The sequence below is a fragment of the Electrophorus electricus genome, chromosome 21 (assembly GCF_013358815.1).
Source record: "Electrophorus electricus isolate fEleEle1 chromosome 21, fEleEle1.pri, whole genome shotgun sequence".
Lineage (NCBI taxonomy): Eukaryota > Metazoa > Chordata > Actinopteri > Gymnotiformes > Gymnotidae > Electrophorus > Electrophorus electricus.
Window position 1 is genome coordinate 1997494 of NC_049555.1, and position 21217 is coordinate 2018710.

A 21217-nucleotide genomic window follows, 5' to 3' on the forward strand; every position below is an offset into this window, starting at 1 on the left:
TTACGTTTTCTCTTTATAGCCAAGTAAAAATCTAAGTTTTTAAAAAGGATTTGTTCAAATTAAGATTCCCAACCCCCGAAATTGAGAAGTGCAGGGGTTGGCTTGCCAAACTCTCTAAAACACATAATCTGCGTAGTCTGAACATGTAGCCAGCCAACAGTGGTCCCTTCCTTGGTCAGAAACCAGCCATCAGCGAGGAGCAGGAGGATAGCTAGGCACAAACTGTGCATGCCAGCTACTTTCTAACTGGATGTCTCCTGGCTGGATATTTTTGGATGGTGGACCATTCTAAGCTCAGCTGCAGCACAGGCATGAATAAAAACTCAGCCAACACTGCTGTTACACTCATACCATTACAACACCCACTACCGCTCCTAACCCTAGCATTACAGTCTCACTGATATGTTTAGAATGCTCTACCTCTCGGGTGCTGTCCACTCAGCAATGTGTGGTCAGAAACTAACCAGTAGGATAAGGGGCAACATGCATATGACAAGTAGCCAATGACTAGGTGCAAAGTAGGTGTTCCCAATAATGTGGCTAGTGGGTTTATATGCTCAATCCATCTCAGGCTAGCCAACTAGCTATAGGTGACATATTTAAGAAGGCTGTTTTAATATATTTAATAAGGAGGAGGTTACTTCCCTTAATGCCTGCGATTTGATATGTGGCATCGCATCGCTTTATACTCGCTCGTTAATGAAAGTAATCTTTCAACAGGCAGCCTGCGGGAAGCTGTCAGCCCCCAAGCAGCCTTTCCTTCTCGTCTCAACTTTGAAGCTGCTCCAGCAGCTGCAGGGCTTATTTTTTTGAAGCGTGGCAACCATCTGAGCCGACTGGCACTCTGAGCGGCGGTACCTGTGAGCTCGGGTGGCTGCAGTAATCTCTTCAATACCAACAACATTGTTTCACCGCCCCGAACGCGAGAACCCCAGATTACATCACACTCTACATTGAGGAATTGAAGGTTCTGCAACTGAAATGCATAAAACATTAGCAAGCAGCTAATTTGATGATCATAAATTTGATTTAGGTCGAAGGCCCCTTCACTTCACCCAGCTCGGGCGCGATCTCCACCTGCACAGGTGCAGCACACAGCATGCTGTTTGCGTCTGCCGTGTCAGATAATTACAGAGAAAGAAGGGGGCGAGTGTGACGAGGAGGGAGAAGGAGAGCAAAAGAAAGAGAGAGCGAGAGGGGGGAAAAAAAATTAAAAATCACCACAGGCCTGGCCCCCAACCAGCAGAAACTTGGCCAATCATTTTCTGCCAAGGCTGCAAATTCTACGCCTCCTATTAACGATTTATAGAGAGTAGATGGCAATGACCTCCGATAAACATCATGCTTACCTCAATAATCCCTTTCCAGTGGTATTATTGGACATTTATTTATGAATGATATATTATTGCTAAACACACAGTGCGCTGTGTGTACATGTCTGGACTTGCTAAAATATGGCTCAGGAAAAAGCATGAAAGCACAGGCAGGGGGCTTTTACCAGCTGTCTCCTGCACAAAAGAGACAGATAGCTCTTTGCAATCAGAGCAGGCCAGTTCCATCTTAAGTTAATAATCAGAGACTTGTCCAAACAGACTCGGCATGTCAATGACCAACATACACAGGTGGTTAAAATTTCTCTGCTTAAGAACATTTGCCTCAAAATGTCTTGAGCTGTTAATCTCAAACAGACTTGTCTATATGGTTTGCTAATTGGTAGTGTTAAGCTTCCAATGCCTGTTTGCATTAGTCTCATAATTCTAGTACAAAATTTAGAAAATTAGTAGAAATTTAGCAGAACATTTGTACAAAGCTTGGCATATTGAGATAAATGCCAAATGTGCATAAATTGAATTTGTCACCTAACCATTTCTTTAAGTATATCTGCCACAAAGCACTTGTTACTGATGATCCCCAGAGTTGCTGTGCTATAGTCGTAACAGGGGCTGAATACATGCCCCAGAACAGCAACAGTCATTACCTACACTACACTACAGAGACTCTGTAAAATGCTACTGCAGTGCACCTTATGCTCCCTTTACACTTTGCGATTCCAGGAGTCTTATAAGATTGTTGCAAGTCACACCGCATGAGATGATGCAGTTGAAATCTTGGCCAAGTTTCATGTTGGTGTGCGATCTCACTTCACTAAAATCAGATGACAAGGTTTTCTACCAATAAACATGCAATGGACAAATATTATGATATCCTGCTTGTGTCATCCATTTGCAACTTATTTTTGCCAGATGGAGACACAAAGCATGCATTGTTTCTGCTGCAAATCTACAAAATGCATGTACAATTTCTGTGACAATTCCACAAACTGTTCTTTTGAGTGCCACATGCTTAGTTTTCATTACTAGCTGAGCACAGCAAATTGATTTTAACTTCTTTAAAAGGGATGTGTGTAATGGTTTGCTAAATATACTTTAAAATCTAGATCAATAAATGTCCCACAGCCATGATGCATTATGCATAATACAATACATGCATTAGGTCATAATGTACTAACTTAGCTGTAAAATCCAATGATTGAATTAAAAAATGCTACAGTATTTACTGATTACCATAAGCTAGAATAGGACTTACTACAATACGCAACAGTACACCACACGGGCTACGGTGCATTAGAGTAAGGTACACTACGCCACAGTGCACGCTACACTATACTAATATACTGCAGTGCACTTCAAAAGCAGCAGTCGCTACTGTGGACTACACCAAGCTCGACTATGCTACACTGCTAGAGTACAGTGCCATAGCATTCTACACTGCGAGGCCCCTTGCTGCAGTAAGCAACAGCACTGCCAGCACTGGCTACAATACGCTAACATACGTCACTGGACTTCTTGCAGTACACTAGTGCTGTACAAACAGGAGGGAAGCAGAAAGACACTGTTTATTTTCAGAGGGCAAAAAGCATGTGTAAACATGTAAAAATAAACCAGGCTAAACATATTAAACTTTTTACTACGATTAATACAATAAGTGACCGGACACTAACAGGTATACAAGAGTTTGCAACAGGAAATCTGATTGCAGTTTGTTGCTATGGATGGAGCATCCCATTGAAATATTTACACCAGTTGCAAAATTCAGCAACAGCTTGGGTTTCACAAGACCAATTAGAGGAGATGACAAGAATAGACTAAAAATGTATAATGCATTTAATTTATTTATCTAGGCTGTCCGTCTGTCGATCCATCTGTCTACCTGTCCACACTGAGCAAAGATTGCTCTTCTGTTGCTTTTGCATCTGCAGGGATTTGCAAGATTCCCTGTGGGAAGCCTAGATTTCTTTTAGCTTGTTGACCAGAACACTTTCCTAGACAGGAAAGCTCAAAGGTTACAGAAAACCATCTACCTTCTCCCGCTGGGAAGTGCAAACGCAGTGGAAAAACATGGAGAGAACTGTAGAGGCCAGAAAATGTGGGTCAGGGCCAGAGCACTCGTGTGCCCAGAAGGTCTGTGGAGGACGCTTCAGAGGCCCTGAACCCAGGGCAGAAGAAGAAACGCAACGTGCACATCTGCCTGAAACCAGCATGAAATATGAGCCATAACTCCCATTCTGAAATCCCTCTCAGTGTACGTAAAGACATCATACAACTACATCAGCGTTAACAGGAGATGCTGTGCGTTCTGCATTTGATACGTGGTGTGTCACTGCCACACTGAAATGGAGTGTGAGCCATCTGCTGTCTTCCAGCAAGATTGTGTTGTGTGTAGGGTTCTGCTTTAAGGTCCAGGTTGGGTCTCTCTGGAAGGGTGGCCGATATGAGCCTTTAGCTCTACCGCAATGCTTTATCTCCACAGTCACATGGAGCAAGATCAAATCCCAACACAAACTAATGTTAGCAGACATTCCCCCGTAGTGCTGTGCAAGCACAGAAACCAATCAAGGGCACTTCTCATGGGTTTTCTAATGTGATCTGATCATTTAAAGGCATTAAACTGACAAATATATGACAAATGCACTTCAGTTCTAACTATGTCCATGTCACATTGAGCTGGTACTATTAATCTTACATCACAAAATGATATTGGGTTCAAACTGGACAGCCTTGCTTCTTTTCTGCATTAAATTCTGGAATTTTACTATTTCCATGGCTCGTTGCCATTAGAGACAACAGTTCTTTCAAATGTCCACCAAACTTAGCCCCCAAAAAGAGCCTACCCCTTCACTTCACCCCCCACACTTCAATGTGTTGCATATCCACACACGAAATAGCGGACAGGCAGGGAAGATCCTGGTTAAAGTTATAGTTTTGAGCTGTAGACTTTAGTGATAGCTTTGAGAATGTAATGACAGTTTAGAGACTAAGCTATTAAAATAAAAAAAAACCCACACACCAGCTTTAACATCCCAAGCAGCTTGCCTTTTCTACACACCCACAAAAACTATTTACTTTACTGCGATACAAATTATTGCTCTGACATTCTGCATTAGGCTTTAACCCCATCAATTACAGTTGTGCTCTAAACTGAACAGGTGAAACTTGTTGCAGTCTTTTTTATCATCGTTAGAAGGAGCCACGGTCTCTCCTGGATCATCTTTCTTGGTAACGCACACTGAAACTGGTCTTTGCAAAGTGTGAACTGCTCTACAAGTAGGTGTGACTCTCCATACCACTGCCCTTTTGTCAAACAATTATAATTATTCCATTCAGTATTGCAACTTTTTAATTTGTTAGTTTAGGGACAGATGACGCTTCTTGTCACAGCTCCTGCTTATGTTAAAAAAAAAAAAATGTGCGTGAACAGTTTGCCTTTTAATGGCATTTAGTCTTATTGTGTTTGGTGTGGATAGGCCTTTAGTGTGTATTACTGTGGCCAAACAACAACAGTCTCTACAGGAAGGATTTCTCATACAAGAACCTTTGACTGCTTCATGATAAATACACTTCCCACCCATTTCTATGTGTGTTTGTCCTCCACTGTCTCAGACTGGGTGAGACCAATCCTGGGAGACTGATGCAATCTCAGGGTGGAACAATGCCCACTTGCTGAAACCAGTGAATTATTAATCACCAAATGGAGCGTGATTGCTTTTTTTCCCTGGTAAAGTTGTCAGAAATAGCCTGGCAGCACTAAAAACCACAGAGCTGCTCACGATGCACTGAGGCCTTACCATCCACTTCTTATCTGAGCAGACAGAACTCACCAAGCAAAAAGGCCTTTGGGTCGATGAATGAGCTCTGATCTGAGGATTCAACTGTTTAGGAAGAGCGGTCTCAGTTTAAGGTCACTGGGTTTTTTGCCAGTTTGAATAATCAAAGAGATTATCCAGATACAGTCTTAATCCACCAATGAGACTCTTCCATTGAAATTCCACTGAAATCTCAGATTTCCCACAAACACAAGGAGAGAGTTATGAAAACAATTATAAAAGTAAAATGTTGAAATAAATGCATCAAAATAGTATTTTGTATGTCAAGATTTTGAGGTTGGCCTACAATAACATTAAAATGAATGGTAAAACACAGCAGGGATAAATAAGGCACAATGATCAACTCAATACTCGGGTCAGTTGACATTAATTCTGCTGAAGTAAAAATTAGGCCACCTCCAAGATTGAGTGTCAAATGCAGAGAGATGTGCAGTGCCCACTCGCACTCCATGGGGAATGCAGCTTGTTTCCTTGCTCTGGAGGTCTGCAGAGCTTTAAGCACAACCATCTATAGATAAACTGGTTCACTGGGAACAGCAGTGGCTAACGTGCTGTCAAATTTGCCAAAAATGACAGAGACGACAGACTACAAAACGTTCATCATATGTTAAATGCCCAACATCCTCTCTTTAGGGCTGGCTCACTACATTCATGCAGGTCTGGTGATCAAGCCAAACAATGAACTCTTAATACACACATATAAACCTTTGTGAAAGAAATCAATTATTTTTCCATAGAAATTCCTGCAAGATGAAAGTGATTTACTCACAGTAGTACAATTACTAGGAGACCCCCCCCCCTCCCCCAAGGCCTTTTCTTTATGCAGGCGCAATCAGAACACTTTCCAGCTCAGTCATGCTATCATAGTATCAGTCACTGTAACAAATGCACCAGTACAGGCAGCTTTTACTCCTGAACAGGTGTCTATTCTCAATCAGAATGTTTTACAAGCCTCAGGGCCCAGTCACCTGAAAGACCATTTTCAGGATGTTAATTATAACATATTTCTCTGGAAATTTGTAGTTACGAAGCCTCCATGAGAATAATGTTTAATATTTGTTTAGATACACCCACCTAAATGTATAAAAACACAGATTCCAAGGATACTGTGTCTAGTAGAAAAGAGCTAGGAAGTAGAAGATAAGCTGCATTCATAACACCTGCACAAATTCTGTTGTTACCAGTCTAATCTATAAAGACCCACACAGGTGCACAATTCTGCTCCATCAGCTCTGGAAACAGCTCTTCTATCCACTAAAGTGACTCCATTTCAAATACATTCATTTTAATCTTCTTCTAACTGCAGAGGGAAATCACTGCCTACACCTTTGCACATGGGGCACTATTCGCCTCTCTCCAGCTTCACAGTGAAAGAGCACCAAATTCAACATCATGATAGGCCTCCTGTCACACTGCTGAGACAGGATCCATCATATCTGTGACACCACGAAAAGATCCACGATTGGTTACAGCCTCTCAAAGTCCAAAGGGAGAAACGTCAATGTAGTTCAATTAATCTAAAGTAACGTAAAGATACTTTAACAAACTATCGGGCCATCATCTGAACATTAAAACGAGACGTTGCTCACCACGGTCCTAAGAGCTTCCCTCGCTAGAAAACGTAAACAGAAGCTCGGCATGCTTTGGCTTCTCTGTTGCTTCCGAGTTGTACGTGACAGCTGGCACATCAAAATGCCCCCTTGTAATAAATGCCTTACGTCCCAAAATACACAGAACATCTCACATAGGGGGGGGGGTGGGGGTTGTGGGGTAACAATACAAAGAAGGGAGACTTAAGTCTATCTAGTGTTGTGACATCTGAGTTTAGATAGTTTGGCCAGTTTGGAGCTGTTGTACTTAGCTAGTGTTAAAATGACATCTGTTTAGATAGTTTAGTTTGGAGCTGTTGCAGTTAGCTAGCGGTTAGCGTTTAGCGTTTAGCGTTTAGCGTTAGCTACCTGGCTAGCGACACCAGCTATCTTATCTTATTTTAGCTCCAATACTTCTACTCCACCACAGCCCTCAGCGTTGGGGCTGTTAGCGTGGAGCAGTGCACAGCCCCCGAGCTGAGTGAACACGGCGTTTATGTGATAACATGGGGAGCTTTTACATGACGGCTTTACCGAGCCCAGCACCAAAACAAGCCCGCACCTTGTAGACGTCGCCGTAGGTCCCGCTGCCTATCCTCTGGATTAGCTCGAAGTCCTCTTGCGGATTCCGCCTTGACAGGTCAAAACTGGAAGTCATCATAAGAACCCCGGTTTCGGTATCAAAACGTTATGTTTGCAAGCTTCCGATGGGCTTAACAACAAGGGGAAAGGGGGCAAAATAAACATGCGGCGTCAGAAAAAAAAACAAATCTCAGCCTGACTTCACTCTTAACTTTAACATGGCTTCCTCAATACCCCGTGCGCATGCGCGTGTTTCTTCCCAAGTGGAGAATGTCTGGAATGGGAAAGATAGGAATGGATTACTAATGCCCAGCGAGTCACTGGATCTCACACGCTGTGCCTGGGAAGGTTATTTGGAGAATGGGTGACTAACTACCAACTACATTTACTGTTTGTGATAGGGGGGAATGGAATAGTTCAACTTTAATATCAATCAGGGATTTGGCCGGAGATTCAATAGTGTAAAACAGTGGGGTGGTAGCGTTTTTGCCTTCGTTTGTTTCACCCATTGATAAATGACTAGACATGTAATCTAAAGTTGTTGTTCCAACGTTTTCTTTCCAAGTGGCTTAAATAACAGTAAATCTATCAAATGCGTTTTTACCAATAGCTCAGTGTAGCTATTGTGCTACAGTTTGTGTGCAATACAGCTAAACGTTTGCGCATCAACTAAAAATATTTATCCAACACAAAGAACGCCAAAGCAACCCTAACGGCGCGGCTATGTAGGCCTATAGGCTATAGCCACAGTGTACTTGAGCTGTTTTAGTTTACTGGAATGCTAAACGATTTTATTTATTTGACTTGTACTATATATATATATATATATATATATATATATATATATATATATATATATATATATACACAAATAAATATAAATTTGGCTATTACGTTTTTTAAATATATAGCCCCACAGTCAGTTTTCATGTAGGGAGTTGGCAAACAAACCATTTATACTGCAGCCAGATAGTAGGCTAAAATTACTGCACGAAAAGGGACAGGTCGAATAAATCATGGCGATCGTTTTCCGTAAACTATCCGAGTAAACTCCAACCGGGTTTTACTGTATATCCTCTTTGCAGCTGTCCCATTTGTTTTTTGTTTGTTTCTGTTTTTCCTCCCACAAATCTAGATGATTTAATGGCCGATTATTACAACTGGCACGTGCAAATCTAAGGCGTCAGATATACCCCTTGCAGGCATCTACGTCCTACTGCCAGGAGCAAAGCTTCTCCTGAGGCCAGGAACACTCTTAAACGAGAATCACATTTGCGTATTCATTATGCAATGAATAGTCTTTGGACGCAACTTTTTAGATGCAGACTGCACACGGTCAGAAATATTTTGATTGTAGAAATATTTCGTTTATTTTATTGTTATCTTACACGTGTATTTGCTTTTCCTGAAATCGCTGTTGTGCTTGTGTTTCATTTCTATGCGAAGATACTGAAAGGATAAGTTTTTTTGCTTTTGTTTTTTTCCCCACCATTATTACGGTCAGTCGTGCACGCGGGGGAAACGTCTCGCCTGTTTCCTGGACACACCCATCGCTACTGCTGGCACCGTAGGCGCGCGACAACCTTGACATCCCCCCCGTGCAGGCTGATCCTGCCCGCGCGAGTGCGGTGGACGCATCTTTCCTCCCGTGACACGAACCAAGCCATTGGCACGCGCCGCAAGACGCGTCGCGGTGCGAAAAGGGACGCCGAGGGAGGAGAGGAGCGCGTGCATAGGCACGCGCGCAGCATCGACCCGCGCACGCCCCGCGGTTTCGCAAACGCCGCGCTTGCACCCGGACCGAGAGACGCACGCACGGCATTCAGCGGCCCCGGAGGTCAGCGGCGGACGGACGAGAGGGCGCTCCACGAAGCGGAGTCGTGTCTCGGTGGGGAGCATGCACGGCTGCTCGCGCAGCCTAGCCGATGCTGCAGACGTGCGGACAAGACAGAGCGCTCGCGTCTGAAACATGGAGAGGCAGGCTCTCGTGACGGCGGCGAGCCTGTCCATGAGCGTCCTTGCGCTGGTGCTGCTCGTCACTGCTATTTTCACCGACCACTGGTACGAAACGGACACCAGGAGACACAAGCAGAACTGCGACCAATACGGCTCGGAGTCCAACGATCAGAAAAACAGAGAAATGCCGATCTACCACCTTCCCTTGGTGGACAACGGCAACTCCAAACGAAACCTGGCGCTGATGAAACCGATCCACGTCGGAAGTCGCGAAGAGGAACTGTTGGAGAACTGGAGAGCAATTCTGGGGATGGGCATTCTCGAAACGGAGTGCGGGGCGTCCGCTTTTCTCTACTTATTCTGGACTGTGGCGGAAATGTTACTTCCAGGGGATGGACCGGGATATTGACAAACTCATTTCAAAGGGTAAGCTCCGGGAGCAAAGCGCGCACTGTAGCGGACACATCGCTAGACGAAAGGCGCACTGTCTCGCCACTGTTCTGCTTGGGTTCGTGTCGTTATCTAGCGTACTCCGTGGCGAGTGGGCACACGCTTGTGCTCTTAGCAATTACCGATGTAACGATGGACCGCTTGGTGTATTGCGTCAAAACGAATGGTGCAGAATTGTCCAGTAGGCACGCACAAACTCTCTTTTCCGGAGAAGTGTTACTTAAGATGTTTTCTGTTAACACCTGGCCTGTCTAAACTTTTGATGCTGTGATTTGGACTAGTGTGAAATCTCTGTAACGAGCGGGAGAGATGTGCATGAAACAGCTCTACCAGCTAGCCAGTAGCCCGGGTGCGTTTGACTTCAACGTCCTCACTTTATTTCCAGCCTAAAAGAGCCTTTGAAGTTTCTTGATAAAAGTTGAGAGTCTCAAGGTGAAGAAGGTAAAGGAATTGAGTCTGACTCCTGGTCGATGCAGATTATGGAGATATAGGATGAGAGCTTGCATCCAAATCAGATGCGAAGTCACAGGTCAGGTGACCTTCACTGCCTCGACTTTGATTTCTGACCCAGTCGATCATGACAAGTGCCTTCCAGCATCCTTTATCCCTGGCTGTCTGTAGCAGAGCTGAGTCTACTGCTCCACAGAAACAACTCCGCAGTGGTTCAATTATTACATATTTTATCTTCATTTAGTGTGTTTTCACATGACGCGGAGCTGGGTCTGTGGGTGCAGGTCAACTACACCAGTTTAAATCTACTCAAAGATTCTTATGAGGTCTATTGACCAAGATTAATTCTAATCAGTAACAGACACTGTAGGGCTGCATGAACACTCATTTGTTTATATTTAGCTCACTTTAAATGTACCGCTGCAGGCAGTTTGAAATTAAACAAAATAAAGGTCCCAACCAGCAAAAGGCCAGAAATAGAGCCTATTTCCATCAGCTGGAACTGAACAGTCAACGTCTATTAGTTCATTCTGTGGCAGCTGTGCTAGAGGGCTCCTTTCGGTCTGTTCTAGGGTTGGGGTTTCTTTTGCGTATCTAGGGATTTGGGATCCCTTTCTGGGCATTAGGCTTTTCTTTGGGTACAAGTTTAAAATCCCCCAGCGGTTGTTCTGCAACATCCCACAACACCATTGCCTCGTTCCTCACCGCACCGGCTTGCTGCAGAATGAGCACAGCAAAACGTAGCAAAAGCTGTGCAGGATGAACCCAGGCAGAAATAACAGCAGAAGGTCACCCTGCCGGGAGGAGGATAGTGGCTTTGTGCTCTTCCCCACACACACAGGTGGTGAGAGTAACCAGGGACTGCACAAAAACATGATGGGTACAGGACCATCTGTACAACAACGGCAATGAGAACAAAAGGAAGTTGTGGAAGTATGGGATGTGTACGAGGGTATACATGAGTGTATGTATGGTGTGTGTGTGTGGGGGGGGGGGGTGGTCATGAAAAAGCTTTACCTAATTAAGCATTCCATAAATATTCTGCGATCTGTGTGCTCTGCTGACTGGTATATATATATATATATATATATGAGGAGGTGCAATGTGTTCCTTTGGGTGCAATATCAGCACAATTCCTCTGAAGTCCCACTCCGTCTCCACATCAGCTGTGTTAACCAAGCATGTGGTCTCACTGCAGGTATTGCAGACCGGTGCACTACTGTCAAGTACCATTTCTCCCAGCCCATCCGGCTCCGGAACATTCCGCTCAACCTGACCAGAACCATCCAGCAGGACGAGTGGCACCTCTTACGTAAGCCCGGCAAAGCCGTCCCACATGCACACGGAGCCTTAAGCTGTAGGAAACCCCGCAAGGGGGTGTGCGACAGACAGCCGCTCTGAGATCTGAAGAGAAGCAGAACCGCGGCGTCGATTCAGGCCGGAACCCTGTACGCCTGACTGCGACGCTGACGTTCTCCTACGCACACTCTGCTCCAGCGCGCACAGCACACACTCGGCACGGCAAACGCGCCGATCCATCTGCACCACAGCTCAACCCATATTTGTTGCAGGCCAAAGTTTAACATTGAACCGCTTGTCTTTGTCCCACACCAGTAACACATCACTCTCTAGCCTTCAGTGTTAATTATGCAGCTTCATCAGAGATGCTGGAAATAATGTGCTGCCGCTTGCTGTTTGGTTCGAGTCGTTGGTCGTGTGGGCGGTAGTCATGGAGACGGTGTATCTTTTTTTTTTTTTTTTTTTTTTTTTCTCCTTTTTGCCTGCGCGCAGATCTGCGCCGCATCACGGCAGGGTTCTTGGGGATGGCAGCTGCCGTTCTGCTCTGTGGCACCATCGTGGCTGCAGTGGGATTCTTCTGGGAGGAGAGACTCACGCAGCACGTGTCCGGACTCCTTTTCCTTATGGCAGGTATTTATCCCCCCTCTCTCTCTCTCTCTCTCTCTCTCTCCCTCCCAGACTCTCACTTCCTCTCTGTCTACTCTCTTTCCACTCCCCCACTCCACCCCCTCTCTGCTTGCGTTTCCGCTTTGCTGTTTACATCTTCATCCAAGCACTTCTTGTTCTCAGGCACCATTCAAACTGAAAATGGGCATGTTGTCCTTCCTTCTGCTCACTCTTTATCTGACCCGTGTTTGCTTGCTACTCTCACACCTCTTTTGGGGTGTTATATATATATATATATATATATATATATAATATTTTTTTTTTTTTTTCATATATACGTTATCTTTACATTTTACCTCTTCACCTCGAGTCCTTGGTTTTTTGTTTTTTTTACTCAGACGTTCTCGTTCCTTGCAGGCATCTTCTGCACCATCTCGCTGTGCACATACGCAGCAAGTGTGTCCTACGACCTCTCGCGCAACCCACCATTCATCTACGGCCTCCCCGGCGATGTGGACCATGGTTACGGCTGGTCCATCTTCTGCGCGTGGGTGAGTCTGGGCCTCACAGTGGCCTCTGGGTGCCTCTGCACCACCTACCCCTTCCTGAGCCGCACCAAGGCCCTGCGCTCCAAAACCGCCAGGGAGTCGTCAGTATGAGTGCCCCTTAGTGGTCTGGAGGATTTCATGCGTCACTCAGCTGATGCTTCACAGATGGATTTCAGTATCCTCTTTTTGGAAAGTGTGCGTGTTTGTGTGAGAGGAATTTGTGTTGAAAGATGGAACTATGGTTCATGGAGGTGTGCCGGTTGTTTTGTAGATTTCTACTGCTTGTTCTGAGATGTGTCAGTGTTATAATAGTGACAAGAAAGAAGGTTCCAGTTCATTGGGTTTGTGTGTATCCCACACCAGCCTGGTAACACACATACATACACATCACACACACACACACACGCAGGGTACTCCATATACATATTAGGCACACCCATGGACACAATAGTTCTGAATTATGAACTATGGGCTCATTTCATTGAGATGGGGCACTTTATGGACTGTCGTTTGTGATTGACAGCCTCTGTTGTGATGCAGTCATCTTCTGGTTTCAGCACACACACACAGTGAGAGGTGAGTTGAGCTTCACACAGAGTGCACAGCTGTTCTAGTTCTGATGATTTGAGGTTCACTGGGCTGGTCAGAATGTGCTGTGTATATTATGGTCACAGTTTATTGCAGAGCAAGCAAACCAAAATACAAGCTTGAGTCAGGAAATAACAAGTTGATTATTGTCAGTAATGATGTGGAAATCTTTGTTTTACACAAATGCAGTACTGTTTCGATGTCTTAGGCCACCCAAGAAAGTTAAGTTTAAAGCTGTTTATCAGGGCAAAATGTTTATTTGCTTAAACAGAAAAGTGGTTCCTTAATAAATTCTTCTGAGCTTCTTCCTTTGGGATTTGGGTTTTGTTGTGCCCAGACAGTGAGGGGAAAGATGAAGACGAAGGAGAGATGACGGTCCTAATTGTGTGTCAGTGTGCTTAAAGGCGTTATATACTGAGGATCTCTTTCCCAGTCAAAAATCGAGGCGACAAAACCTGCGATGTCTCATAAGATATGAAGAACTTTTTAGAAAATACAAATACATCCTTGTTCTTTTATTATATTAATGTTTGAGTTACTGATTTATTATAAAGTTATTTTGTTTGTTTTGTTTTTTTACGTGCAAATAAACATTGGCTGCCCGGAAAAATCTTTTTTTTGGGGGGGGGGGGGGGTCCCCGAGTACTGTATAAACACAAAGTGTATATGTACAAAATAAACTGTACACATTAATGAAAATAATGGCAAGTGGATAGATGTGCAGTGTTGATATGAAGCAGATGAAGGGGGCATCTGAAAAGGATGCCCTCGCATATTTAACAAAAACAGCAGCCACGTTAACATGGCTGTTCCAATCGGTCACATTCTAATTTACCATCACCAATGGAAGCTTTTTAGCACCTCTATCTTTAAGGATCCACTGCTTCTGCTTTTCTCAGTCTGCTGTCTTATTTAAAGTACTCTGGGTTCATATTTAATAGTGTATGGATGGCATGGATTCTGGCAGGTTGCTATGCCAGACCCTACAGGAGATATTATCAAATATTAGCTTACTGTTTGCCTCAAAACCCTTGTGGTATTCATGAGAGTGAATTGTAAATAAAATCCTATAAATATGGAATAAAGGAGTATGAGGATTGTTCTATGTGGTGTGTTTAAAATATAGTGTTAATGTATTGCTTCTTGTAACCAATCTGTTGGCAGGAAATGGAAACATGACATGAAAAAAGACATCAACTTTGTAATAATAAAATAACGTTTACAAAAATAAGTCATATTAGATCAAAGAACAGTTTGCAGCAAACACCAAAGATGTCAGACAGCGTGTTGATGCTTGACTTTTTAAAGCAATGTGAAAAAAGTTAACACTTTCATACAGGCTAAATAGCTGGTGCCAGAATTGCAGGTACATCTGAAAAAAAAAAAAGGTTATAATTTAATGATTTTAAAGGAGAAGTCTCAAAAAATGAGCTGTTCTTCGTTTCCTACCTCTGGATGTGTTTACATTTAACAGAAGCGTGATGGCACGCCTGCAGCCCACAACGTTACCAACTGTTAAATGTGGTGAGTAGCCATCCTGTGGGAGTCATTAGGTTTGATTGCTCACATGGCAATAAAGCAGCCAGATAATGTGAGGCCATTTTGCACAACCAGGTGCACCTTTTGGCACAAGCACTGTTGCTAAATGATTTTCTCTTCATTTAGATGTCCCAAATTTGCTAATTCAGGAAGAAACCAAAAACAGCATTTTAACCAGGATCGAAGATGTTCTCAAGGCAAATGGTGGTGCTACTTTTTATTAGGAAACTGGCATCAATATAGTGTTTCCATTATTACAGCATGTACAGCTTCTATATGTTAGCTTAATGTTTGCTTACTGACACCTAATGGTCGAGCTGGAAAGTGAAAGCTTTTCCTGGATGTGTTAATTCTGCTTCGGGAGGGACATTTTACTGGTAAGTTCTGGCTTTAATGTCTAAAAAAGTGTTAATTATTTTAACAAAACAAATCCTCCTACTAGTCTTCTCTGCTATGGCAACACATGGCTATAGATTTTACACATTTCTAACGTGAACACAATGAATTTGTCTTTTGTGCTTTTATGAGAAATGTCACAAAGGATCACACACACACACACAGTGGTATATTCTGTTTTGAGGAGAGTCATATGTCTTTCTGCACTGTGGAGTGTTTCAGAGGTGTTAGACTCCAGTTTTGCTGATCCACCAGCACTGACTCACCACCTCCTTCTGATCGGGTCTTCACACACTGTGCTCTGGGTGTTAGAACAGGATTATCCATGTCATTGTACATGACATTGTTATGTCTATAGAGGGAGCTAGAGCATCATTAAGCCAGCATGAAAACTATCACCCATTCCTGCACAGCATCACTGGTCCAAACAGGTATTTTTGAAAATCCCAAAACTTTATTACAGGTAGGAGGCTAACCACAGATAACAATTTCAGCATAAGCCTCACCTTATGCAATGCAAAAGGCCAGTACTACTGATAATATTTAAATATACTGAACAGCAAACACCAAGCTCAAAACAAAAGTTCCACTCTGATGGTTTTATAAGTCTAAAACGTCATATGAAAAGGCACAGGTCATGTGTAAACTGTGCTGCTCCAGACACTGGAAAAATGAATGAGAAAGAAATGCTAATAAACAGAAACAATCACTCAATTTAACTTTTTTTAAAATAGAAACTCAATGCTAAATGGAATAATGTTCTCATGTGAAATCTTAAATGACCAGTTTGTAAAATAATTACCATTATTTCCATGATTACCATTATTTGGCTCTGGCACCATTCAACTACTGAGGCAGCATATGAAAACTTTCTTAATGAAAAGTTTCTGTGTGTGTGTGAGAGAGAGAGAGAGAGAGAGAGAGAGATGGGGAGGTTAGGTAGCTAATTGTCCAGCAGGTGCAGCAGATACCTTTCTGCCCTCTTACAGTATTAAATATTCTGCATTTTCTGTTGCTAAGAAATGCTGAGAGGTCTGTACACTATATACAACCACATATATTCCCAAAGATTGCTATGGTGTTTTAAGGGAATTGCCTGCTTGTGGTTGCTCGTTATTTGAATGTTGTAAATATTATTACAAAGTACAGATAGTAATTCTTATTTATATGCACAGGAAACCATTTTCCATAAAGTATTTGATGTAAATCATCAGTGAATAAATGGCCTTTGATTCTTCAATTCAGACAGAACTCAAGGTCTGAGAAATTCAACACTGAAAAAAAAGGGAATAAAGCCATTCCAATACAATCCCAATAAAAGTTAATGCTGATATGAATATTGTCCAAACACTGCTATTCACTACTGAACACACACACACATAAATTGCCTTCATCTTGTCCTTGGTATCCATGGGATCCATTCTGCAATGGTCCAGCCAAGTTGTCTAATTTATTTACAAGCAGACTAGTCAAACTTGTTTTGAAGAACCAAAGCCAGAATGAAGCTGTTCTCTTACAAGGTATAGAAAAAGTCTATAAATAAGCCAAGCTAACCTCAAGTTAAAAAGTGAGAAAGCCTACAAACTTTAGCAGAAAAATGACACAGGCTCTTTTATTCAAAATGCAGGTCACCACTCTGATGTCCAAACACACTGCCACTGTATTTTGACATCTGGAAGGCAAGACACGCTTGTGCTCAAGGAAGAGTCCTGCACTCACACACTTAAATTTCAGTAAATCAGTGAAAATGGGTAAATCAGGTTAAATGCAACACTGTGCTAGACGATTGTCGAGATGTTGATCAGGTCACATAGCAGTATGGTGCCCTTCTCACTCTCCAGAAACCAGAAATGTGGTGAACGATACAAGCTTTGGAACTCCGTTTTCTGGTTTTGGGGGTTTCCTTGTAATCGCCTTGATTTTTTTCAATCTGTAAACTTAAAAAAAAAATTAGAAATCATTACAATGCATTTTGGTTTTACTTTAAAGATGTTAGTCCAGTCCGAGACTAGTTTCTCAGTTCTCACATGTCATATATGTGCTAGAACAGGTATGTCAGGAAGCCGGTACAGATGGGATGATACAACCTGCACTTCTGTGGTAGTACAGTTAAATCACACCGGAGAAACCCTCTGAGTGTTTTACCATATGTTCGAAAACGGCAATCATCTACCAGCCATACAATGCAGCAACTATGCCTTTACGTGTCAAGCTAAAAGAAAAAAACTTTCAAAACTTGTTGAACAAGATCGGGAATTTTGGTGGTTGTTATCCTGAACAAAAATATTTTTTACTGTAAGTGTTTAAATGCATTTTCCGTGGAGATGTAAATATTTACATTTATTGAAAGAGGATTGTGGAGCCTTATGCACTTAGGAGACTGTTTATGTGTGTACATCACCCTCCTCACTCATCATGACTGTGGTGTGTTGTCTGTGTGAGACATGTCATGTATTTGTGACATCTGGTGTGATCATGATATGACTAAGATTTGATTTTACTATGTGTGTAAAAATAGAATACTGTATCAAAACATACGTTAACATGAAAATGTGGAGCTCCATGCTATTCCAGTCTGGTAAATAACTGATGAACATGGTGTTGACAGTTAACAGCTTTAGTTTAGCAAAATAAAACTTTGGAACATGATGAAAGACCTCTTTTGGTATGTCAGCTCATATCAGAAGTTTCATCACTGAACAATTTGACTTCTGAACCAAACACAACCAAAATCGGCTTTCGGGCCCAAACACAGCATGATTCAATCCTCACCTGTCAGTCAGTTTAACAAATGTAACAACAAGGATACACTGGTGTTGAGACACACATAAATCATACAGCACAAACAGCAACAACAACTTCAACAACAGGAACCGCATCAACGGCTGCTCCAGACACCTGTCTCCTACGCTTGCATCCATTTTCTGGATTTGGACTCTGGAAGGACAGAGCGGTTCTCATTTCCCTGACCCGTTCAGAAACCTGGGATGATGCAGTAGGCCTCTAGAGAGGACAGCACGATGTACAGGAGCCACAGGCTGAAGAACAGCCCGCTGGTAAGAAGCTTGGCGGTCCTCGGGCCCCCAAGTTCACCGCCAATCTCGGGCCGGCGCCGGTACATCAGCACCGCGATGCAGACGAAGGCAAAGATGGTGAAGAGGGTAACGGAGAATGCCAGCGTGCCGGGCTGCACGCGGAAGGTCTCCCCGTTCCACTGGTGGACGATGGCCGCAATGGACCACGCCACACCGATGCCCAAAAACACATTCACGGCGTTGCTGCCAGTCACGTTGCCGATCGAAGCGTCGGCATACTGGTCCTGGATCGCGGCCACCTTACTGGCAAATGTGTCTGTGAGAGAGAGGGAAAGTATGAGAGGCGGGCTAAGAAAGACGTGAAGACCACTGCAGGGTCTGGGGCTACAGGGTAAACTGTGCGAGAGGAGAGAATTACACTCCCTCGAGTGTTGATGTGGAACGTTACCTGGGACAGACGTGCCAAGTGCGACGAACACCACAGCTGTCACTGAGTCCTTCAGACCGATGGTGCAGCCAAAGTGAGAGGCCAGGTCACCGATGACTGCTGTGAGCAGTCCTATCACGGAGATGGACACGATGAAGCACGCCCACCCGTTCCAGTAGTCAGTGGGCGGCACGAAGGCAAACAGAATCTTCCAGAAGACAGTCAGGAAGTGCATGACATAGTCGAGACAGGATGGCAACTTTTCTTCCCCACACTCTTCATCATCAGCATCTCCTGAAAAATGAGAGATGGATGGAGAGAGATACATGAGAAAGGGAACTGCATTAGTGATTTGTTGCTCTGGGCTACCGTGATGCTTGGAGAGCCTTATTGAGCTTGCTTGGAATTTTGAAAGGGAAGCAGAATGAAGCTCCAAAACGTCCAGCACAACAGCTAAAGAGCATCCAGCAGTGTGATTAAAGAGCAGTCCAGCCCCACAACTAAAGACCAGACCAGACTGCAGCTAACAATTTATACTAAAGCACTGCAGCTAAAGACCAGACTAGCACTGTAGCTAAAGACCAATCAAGAAACCCGGATAAAGACCAGTTCAGCACAGTAGCTAAAGATCATACTAGCACCAAGGCTATGGCACCGTCAAGCAGACAGAGCGGACAGCTCGAGTTGTAAAGCACCTACTCAGGAAGGACTGACAGGTCAGTGTGTGTGGAGAGCACACACTTCAAAGAACCAGCCAGGGTCTGACTCCTGCACAAAAAGGCAGGCGCTAACGTCTGATTGGCTGCCTGCAATTTACTGTGCTGGACTGTCACTATGCTGACAGCAAGTGAGTCTTTGATGACATCAGCTCAAAAGGTTAACTTGAATATAGGAATCAGCATATGCCTCTTAAGGGCCTGGTGAGGCTCAGAAGAAGGAGGGGTGACCATGGTGGAGCTCAGAAGGAGGAGGGGTAACCATGGCGGTGCTCAGGCCTTCAGGCTTCAGGGTCATGTGGGAAGCTGATGCTTATTGTAGTAGAGAAGAAATTGAAGATGTCCCATCCAGGTAGCTGCACATTACATTAGCACTGGCTACTGCTTAATCATCCATAGCAACTAAACCAATGCTAGTCTTCCTCACTGTCTGTGCTGGCCTGCGGCACCAGTACCTCACACAGAAAACCTTAAATAGATCCATTCAAAAGGTATTCTAAAACCGAGGAATTTGTTCCGCTAAAATTGAAAGAAAAAGCACTACTTGGTCAGTACATCAGTACTAAAATGTGCTGCGAGTCACTCTATAAAGCCTTAAATATTCATTTTCAGATGTCATAGCCCTCTGCCTGGATTTAGCAAATGTCGTTAAGGACTGCCATTACAACCCTGGCTTCATACCCACACACCAGGGCTGCAGTCCACAGTCCTGAAGTGACAGAGACTGCGCTCAAATAAGATTAAAACATCAACTTGGCCTTTCAGAATTGACATCACTGTAATCTTTACTGATTCAAAAGTGACTCAAAGCTGGTCATTCTTCTTCTTGAACAGATCAAATATTTTAGTCAGATGTTCATTATTGCTAGCTAAGATATTTCGAATTGAATAGCACAACACAGGCTACAGTATTGTTTTGGGCCTGCCTTGCTACAGTTACAGTGCCTTCTCCTGGCTACGCTGTCAGCTATTGGATCAAATGACTTCACTGATAGTTGATGAATCTTTCACCTAGCACTTAGTAATTGTGACAATCACATTGTAAGATTTTAAATGCCCAATAACGCCCTTAAACCCTAATACTGAGGCAAGTACAATAATCACAACAGATAGCTGTATTTGGAGAAGATACTTTCCTCCTTAGGTTTTGTACTGACTTCTCCTTCTATGTGTATGTGCAGGCAATTATCAAATTAATACACCCAGGGGTCTGGCAGCACCACTGACATTGCAAAATGATTTTATATATTACTCACAATTCTATATTTCCACCACAGAGGTTGAAATCTCCAATGTTGCATATTGCATCTTTAATTACAGCAATGTTCCAATTAAAGTGTACACGTTAAAGTGTCTAAATTTTCCCCTCCATATCCCCCATTCCTCAATTCTATTGAGGATTTTTAATTTATTTTTTTTTTCCTGGAGAAGGAAAGTATATGGTTGCCTTCCCTGTGACCAAACACCACTTTTAGATGCTAAGGCTGAGACATTTATGGCAATCACAGCATCAGACTGCCAGAGCTGGCTCTGGTATGTCCAGAGATTTTTCCTATAAAATATTTTTTGCGATGTTGATGAACACATGTGGCCCAATGTCAGGGCCAGGGTAGATCAGTCCGAGTAAAACAAATGTCAAGCCTTTGTCTTGTGTTTTTATCACGCTAAAGTATTTTTGGTTGTTTGATATCTTGTGTTTGAGAAAAACTGGGAGGTGGATTCTGTTTCATTTGTGTTGAGGCACCTACCAGAGCTGACCGTAATTGCCTCCGCAAACTGCTCTCTCCAGCTACTTGTTCCCACCAAGAGGGCCAGGTTGGTTTTCTTTATAAGTTTGTCCACTGTGCTCTATGAAAAATAAGACAAGAATGT

At 43.4% G+C, this 21217-nt stretch overlaps 3 protein-coding genes across 11 annotated transcripts in view; 1 reads left to right on the plus strand and 2 right to left on the minus strand.

Moving 5' to 3' along the window:
- The window catches only part of map4k3a (mitogen-activated protein kinase kinase kinase kinase 3a), an 82493-nt gene extending 74927 nt beyond the window's left edge, over positions 1-7566 (minus strand). For all 7 annotated transcript variants that reach the window (XM_035520774.1, XM_035520773.1, XM_035520771.1 and 4 more), the window contains exon 1: positions 7316-7566. In XM_035520774.1, coding sequence (XP_035376667.1) covers positions 7316-7414 — 99 coding nt within the window. In that variant the 5' untranslated portion in view covers positions 7415-7566. The remainder of the gene's footprint in view (positions 1-7315) is intronic.
- A 1622-nt stretch (positions 7567-9188) lies between these two features.
- On the plus strand, positions 9189-14337 carry tmem178 (transmembrane protein 178). The gene is given in 5 exon segments (XM_035521131.1): positions 9189-9625; positions 9627-9717; positions 11390-11503; positions 11983-12120; positions 12514-14337. Coding segments are annotated over 5 exon segments (906 nt in total). The 5' UTR covers positions 9189-9304; the 3' UTR covers positions 12756-14337.
- Positions 14338-15950: 1613 nt separating this feature from the next.
- slc8a1a (solute carrier family 8 member 1a) overlaps positions 15951-21217 on the minus strand; it is a 29124-nt gene continuing 23857 nt past the window's right edge. For all 3 annotated transcript variants that reach the window (XM_027010514.2, XM_027010515.2, XM_027010516.2), the window contains 3 exons: positions 21094-21193; positions 18651-18923; positions 15951-18518 (listed from right to left, as the gene is read on the minus strand). In XM_027010514.2, the coding sequence (XP_026866315.2) occupies positions 18142-18518; positions 18651-18923; positions 21094-21193 (750 nt within the window). In that variant the 3' untranslated portion in view covers positions 15951-18141. The remainder of the gene's footprint in view (positions 18519-18650; positions 18924-21093; positions 21194-21217) is intronic.